Source organism: Pygoscelis adeliae, unplaced genomic scaffold (assembly GCF_000699105.1).
Source record: "Pygoscelis adeliae isolate BGI_AS28 unplaced genomic scaffold, ASM69910v1 Scaffold16, whole genome shotgun sequence".
Classification (NCBI taxonomy): domain Eukaryota; kingdom Metazoa; phylum Chordata; class Aves; order Sphenisciformes; family Spheniscidae; genus Pygoscelis; species Pygoscelis adeliae.
The window spans coordinates 3,778,528-3,785,618 of record NW_008825162.1 but is presented as its reverse complement, the minus strand read 5'-3'; the positions used below and the strand labels follow the sequence as shown (position 1 = coordinate 3,785,618).

Here is a 7,091-nt window from a genome sequence, read left to right as displayed (position 1 = left end):
AGAGTGGTTAAACATTGGAAGAGGCTGCCCACGGAAGTGGTTGAGTCACCATCCCTGGAAGTATTTAAAAGACGTGTAGATGAGGCGCTTAGGGACGTGGTTTAGTGGGCATGGTGGTGTTGGGTTGACGGTTGGACTCGATGATCTTAGAGGTCTTTTCCAACCTTAATGATTCTATGATTCTATGATCAACATTTACTTCAGGAACTCTGCCTCAGCCGCATGTTAAAATACTGAGTTGAGAGTGCAGATAAATCCACAAAGTTCGGGAGCAGAATAGTGTTTCAGTGGTTTGCAGCTTCACCATCTGCCCATGTTAAGACTCTTACAAGAGCTAAAAGACACTTACTTGAAGGCTCCTTAGTGTCTATGTACATGTAAGGGCAGGAGTGTCTTGGTTTTGGAATTTCTGCTGTAGAATAAAGTTAAAAACCCTCCGAAGTCCTCCGTCTTATGTGAAGAAAAATTCCATTGCATTCCCTGCATCTGACACATCATTTCAGTAGTAATAAATGAAGTTAAACAATGTAGCTTGCTTTATTTCTAGAAATGCCATCATTGTACATTCATGGTCAATATTACTACAGTGTGATGTTGGTAACCTTTTTCCTATACTAAACAGGATCACCAACATTTGAGAAACAAAAACAGTGGGTTTTTTGTGGCACGGGATAAAGAACAGACAGTTGAGTGCTGATCATTCACTTTCATCTAAGTTTCTAGTAATGAGAAATATTTGGGCAATGAGATTGTGTTGACTTTAGACAAATCTTGTTTTCCATTCTAAAGGGTTTGACACATTAGTGAGAATAAATCATAATCCTGTCTTGGAACTGTTGTCCCAAGAAACATGCAGCAAAAATGTAAACCAGGTGCAGTATTGGAAGAAGATATCGCTTCAACTAATGGATAAGATGTTATTTGCTCTTAACTGTAACTTACTGTTACATTAAATCACAAGTGCAAATTTTGAAGCTGGATTGAAATTAAACTGGTTATAGTAAAATTTTGTGGTTTGGGATACATTGATGTGTTTACTAAGTGTCATATTTAACTTTTGGGAAAAAATACAGCAGTTTTGATTAGGAACTTGGAATTTCTTTTTCTTAATGACAAAGTGAGGTACAGTGTTTTAGCTTGGGAGGCTGTTGAATGGGAATTTAAGGAAAGCTTGTAAGTGGAATGCAGAAGGTAAATAAATGAGTGGGGACATACATGCCTTGTTTCTAGTATTACAGAGAAAAAATGGTACAAAATGCTCTTATGTAACTTATGGTGAGAGTAAGGATAGCTTATTTGTTTCATCATTTTGTTTTTCAGTTGACTTTAAGCCTCATGCCAGCATGGACACTGTCCATCACATGTTACTCTTTGGATGTAATGAACCCTCTTCTACCGAAAATTACTGGTAAGAGTTGCAACTTGCTTTTGTTATTGTACCTAACTTTTCTTGTGTTAATTGCTTCCACCTAAACCTTTTCCAGTGTTGCAATTTCTTGGAAAAGTAGAAAAATTTGGAAGGAAGAAGAAATTTAAAACATTCAAGTCTTTCCACACTTGAAGTGTTTATTTTTTTTTTAACTAACTCCTCTGTAAGGTGGAGAAAAAGATCTGTTTTCTGATTCTTCATGACTAACTGAGTGTCTCTGAGGAGGAGACAGGAACTATAGTGGGGAGGGTGCCATTGGGTACCAAGAAATCTAGGCTTCCTCTATAGTTGGCTGCTTTTCTGTGTATGAAGAAGTATTGTATCAGGTGTCCAGAAGGAAACTGAGTGAAAGGTAAGCTGAAGAAGATTCTCTCTGTCAAGTGGTTTGGTAGTTGACTTGCCCTTCAAAGTGTCGAAGCAGTGAGGGCAGAGGGAAGCTTTCAATGCCACTAAAACAGGTGTGGGGAACCAAAGTGTACGAGAATGTGAAGGTGGGTGGAAATTAATGGTCTGTCCAGTAATTTTGCAAGTTTTCTCCAGGTTTTCAAGAGAGAGTAGATAAGGTAGTTTTGCTGACCCTGCAAAGTTTATGTGGCTTATTCTGATCTGTGGAACAATTTTAATACAGATTTTCTGATAGAGTTGTGTAATCACAATTTATCTTTTAAGTGTTTGCCAAAAAGGTAACTAGAGCTGGAATTTAGAGATAATAGTATAGTATAATATATTTTCCACAAAAAATACTAATTTAGCATTTCGAATAATCTCTGCATGTTTTTGGGAGATGATTTGATGAATATTTTGAACATAAACTTTCATCAAAAGTTTTATCTCCCTTCTACCTATCAACCAACAGTTCTAATATTGAAAATGTTGTAATCTTGTCTTGCCAGAAAAGCAGATGCTTAAGAAGTTCAGACAAAAGTAAAACTATGAAAGCACAGAATTTCTATTGATTTCTTTTCCCAACAGACAGCTTTTCTGCGTTCTGCTTATTGTATCTTATATGTTAGAAAATACTTTTTGAATAGTTTAATATGAAAAACTTACCAACATAAATCTGTTCCTGTTGTGGCCTTTTAAAACCAGCTTACAACTTGAGTGTCCTATTTAAAACTGAGTACATTGTACTTGTACTTTGTTTTGTTTTCATATGTCTGGAAGCAGTTTTATTAGAGCCTTGAAATAATCCGTACATGATAGAATTGTTAGAGATTGATCAAGTGCTTGCATTGAGATGAAGTCACGATGAGATGATGCCTAAGTCACATCTAGCTGATGTTCTGAAGATGTAGGTCAAATGTTTAGTTCCTGAGCTTTCAAATATGAAGAGATCGATCAAAAGCTGGAAAGTCATAAAGTTCTTCAAAGCTGAATCAGACTCAAATCCTAGGCTTGAGACTAGGCTTCGGGTAGTTTGAGCCCTCTGGCTGTATCATCACTGTTCCCGGAGAAGAACGATTGTCCAGCAGAAAACACCAGTGGCAGTCTGTGCAGTGTTGTTGCTTTTGTTCTTGATTGCTGTACTTAACAGCTACATGTCAAATGATGAAACACGTAATTAGTGTTGTATTTAAATCTGGTATTTCCAATTTTTCATATGCAGGTTTTGATTAAATCTTGCTATACATATAATTTAAAAGCAAGTGTTTTCCTACTAGTTTAAATTTGCTAGAGGCTTCCAAACACTAGAACCAATTTTGTTAAAGTAATTCTGACGACTGTGTATTAATGATGAGATGTCTTTGTTATTTTTTAGTTTGTTTTGTTATTTGTTATTCTTTTTGTTATCTGCAGGCTAGTTTGTGAAGTGATGACCTCACTTGCTCTTCCATCTACTAGGGGAAAGAAGGGTTGTTTGAGAACTGACATTTGAGAACACCACTATAAGACTTGTTTAGCAAGGATCCTTCCCTTACTGTTTACATGGTCAACAATTTTACATAGACAGTTTTTATTCAATTAAGGCATACCAACATTGATTTTTTGCTTTATTGTAGTTTCTTCATCAGAATTCTGAGCAACATTAGTCAGATGGTTTGTAATCAGTTGTAAGAACATTAAAACATATCAAGTCAAGAGCTATTTTTCATACCATCATGATGTGGACTAGGTGTATTATGGAAAAATAGTCATTTAGGAGCATTCAGAATGCAAGGACAAAATTCATTTCCCTGAGGCATGAAGTTTTATTCAGGCCAGTTTTTAGTGTGGAGGAATGGGAGAGGGGAAGATACAGCATCCAAATAACTCTGTTGGGATTAGCTGTCCTGTGGCCATAGCAGCACTGAGCCAAAATCTGTGACACCACTCTGGCCCGCTGGCTTTTCTGGTGACTTTGATGATATTCATGCAAATGCCCCTGGCCTTCTGAAAGGCTGTCTAATGGTATGGGACCTGCGGTGGCTCTGCAGAATGACATGTTCACTGCAACATGGTAGAATCTTTATCTGAACAAACGCTAAAGGGGTGCACAGATGTTTCTCCCTTCTTGAAGTACCCAGGCCTTTCCACAGAAATGAAGTAGGCTCCCAGGGCTCATTTGCTCAGGTTTTGCTCAGTACACCAAAAAAAGGTGTAGTGGCTTCTGTTTGTTGATCATAATTGGCCCTAAAAACAGTTCAGCCAGTATGACAAGAAGTTTTGCCTCAGCTGATAAACTGCTGAAATCTAAGTAGCATGCCTGAGCTGATTCATCAAAAGTTCAGATTCTCCATAGATAATCACAAATACACTTGAATGATTTAAAAGAAAATGTTGAATTATTCAGAACTTCTGAGTCTCCTGGCAAGACAGGTCTTGCACTGCGTCAATCCTAACACTGAAATAAGCTCCCATGAATGAGATGATTCATAGACATAGCCTTTATTTAGAGATCAGGTGGGGCAACTTTAAAGAGTTATCTAATCTGAACAAATGTGTAAGTACAGGTTGTAGATCACCACCCAGTCATTCCTCTATCAGACTAGCTGCTTCTGTTGTCAGGAGAGCATGGTTTTGGAAGCTTTTGACATCAGTAGTTCAGTAAAGGTCACAAAAGATGTCAAGACTGGTTCAGTGAAGTTCTTGTATTTCACTGCTTAGGGGAGAGTGGGAAGAGTATAAAGATTTATATTTCTGACTGTAGTTTCTTACCATTGTCACTGCCCCAGAATGTTCTGCACCATTCAGCTCAAGAACTAAAAATGATCCTTTTTCTTACTCAATTACCTCAACTATCTTTTTTTTACAAGTCTTGGTTAGAATCAATGGTATAATAGAGAAAGAAACAAAAGAAGTTCTTTGTTTTCCTAAACAATGCAAATATCCTAAAAGGATGGCCAAATACTGATCTTGCTGACATAGTGAAATATTTTGCTTTCAGTCTAGGTAGTCAGTCAAAAACCCAGTGCCATTAAAAAACTCAGCTCATGAGCTTACCTAAGATTGAGGATAATGGATTTGGAAAGTCCAGGAGGGTTTGCAAAAAACAAAGACCTGGGAAGCAGTCAGTAAGCTCTATTTCCATGTCCTCCCCTCCCCGCCTTCCCCTCAAATTTTGACAACAGTCAAAATTAGTTGTTAGTACAATCCTGTATAGTATGCAGTTATAATCCATTTTTAAGGTGTTCTGTGCTACTCATTCTGTTAAGAATCTCATGATTTTTTGCATGTAAAGCAGCTATGAATTTCAGTGATTGGTTGATTTTTTTTATTTGTTTGTAAATTTATACTTTTTACCTAGCTTCCTGCTTTTAAATCTGTTCATCTTAACTCTTCTTTGTAATCTCCTCTGGGTTTGTTCTTTTCTGAAAATTTGATGTTTCAAGATCAGCATTGATGGCTAAATGAGAGGGTTGACCATTTCTTAAGCATAATGAAAGAGCAATGTGTGTATTTCATCTTCCTCCCCTGCAGTCTTCCCCCTCCATTGGCCTGTGTCTCAGGAGGAAAGTTTGGAATAGCCTATGTAGTTTTTTTTAACCTAGCTAATGTGGTCCTAAAAAATACCATGGTATAAACAAAGGCTAGCTGGCCCAGGGTGTGGTGGTGAAGCTGCGACTGCGCTTGTGGTTTCTGCTGCTGTTCCTCCTAACCAATCTCTTCAATGCATTTCCAAACTGTGCAGGTCAATACCTGGTTAGATCCATAAAGTCTTTTGGCTTTTTTAGATTGTAGCAGTTGAAAGCTGTGCAGCTTTTACCTGCAGCTGTATGAATCGTTAGTCGTGAAACATTTCACTTACCCTGAAGTAAGTTTTGCTTGTCCGCTGGGGCATGTTTAAAGGGGGAAATGACTAAACTAGTAGTTGTGAAGGTCTAGAAATATGTGTTATGAGCAAAATTAATGAAAAGGGAGACGTGGCATGTTCCCTTTTCTCTTGGTAGTCTGATGATTATGGCCATGCTTTCTGTCAGAAGAAAACACAGCAGCCATGTTGCAGTAAGGCTCTCTGGGATCACAGAAACATGTAATGTCCTGCTGAGGTGGTTTCCCTGTGCACCAGAAGAACTGGTTATCCCTGGGAGGGCAGCCTGGAAAGCATCATCATCATTTGTTCTGAGAGGTGACACATATGGCTCAGGCATCCTTAACAGAAACGTTACTGAGCCTGCATCACTAAAAGTCCTGGTCTTTTATGCCTTTATACTCTTCCTCACACTGTGTGAGACTATTTTCCCAGTATTTAAGGTGACTGAAACCATGCTTTATGTGTACAAACGTTTTCACAGGTCTCATTTTACCAGCAATAATTAACAGAAAAGGGGCTGTACCATTTTGTTTTGGATTGAAACCTTGGCATAAGTATCAACCTTCGTTGTGTCTGTCTTGGATCAGTTGATGTAGTCTGAATAGTTTCAGGCTGAGGCTTTCTAAAAGTCATACCTATGTATGCTGCACCTGTGGAATGACTTCTGCGCTCTGTGCTCAGTGCTGCGATGCTTTGCCACTGAAGAAGGTACAAATACACTCTGTAAATAACCCTTTTCCCTAACAGAGGATTGAGTGGGAGAAGTGGCTTCTAGGTGGGTGTTTGGAAAGCCCCTCAGTGTCCCTTGTTTGTTTATCCGTGTATATCATCCTGTAGCCTACACCCACATACAGCAGTCAGTGCCCTCTTGGATGTGGTCCAGGTACATTGTGCTGTCCATGTGGCTGTGTCTGATTGGCCTTTTACAGATACGGTAGTGTCTGTGCCCTGAGTTTATCAGTTCTTGCAGATTTAAGGTATCTAGAGCTTAACAGTCCTTGGGCATCTTTCGCACTCCACCCTTACTGTCACCTGCAAGGTGTTAGCTGCAGAGGCTAGGGACAACTCTAGAGCTCTCAGTTATTGTAAGCGTTTGTGACCTGTTTGTGGTCTGTAACTTGGCAAACACTTGTTTTTTCTTTTTTTTTTCCCCTTGGGGTTTTTTTTTGGTGTGTGTGATTTTTCTGTTTATGAAAAATAAGAAATTGTGCAGTGGAATAAAAATTAACTTAAAGCAGTGAGCTTGCATTAAGTGCAGGGAAGAGCGCGAGTGCCTCCTACCTGTTGGTTTGTATACAGCTTCCTGTCACCTTTTTTTGTCAATGATTTTTAAATTAATTTTAAATATCAATTTTGACTTAAAGCTTTGATGTCGTGTGGGTTTTTTTTCTGCTTTGTGCATGAGTCCTGTCCCTCTGTGTAAATGTGGCA

At 38.5% G+C, this 7,091-nt stretch overlaps 1 protein-coding gene across 3 annotated transcripts in view; it reads left to right on the top strand.

Moving 5' to 3' along the window:
• Positions 1-7,091, top strand: part of PAM (peptidylglycine alpha-amidating monooxygenase) — a 79,365-nt gene that overhangs the window by 16,124 nt on the left and 56,150 nt on the right. For all 3 annotated transcript variants that reach the window (XM_009328719.1, XM_009328718.1, XM_009328720.1), the window contains exon 4: positions 1,321-1,408. In XM_009328719.1, coding sequence (XP_009326994.1) covers positions 1,321-1,408 — 88 coding nt within the window. The remainder of the gene's footprint in view (positions 1-1,320; positions 1,409-7,091) is intronic.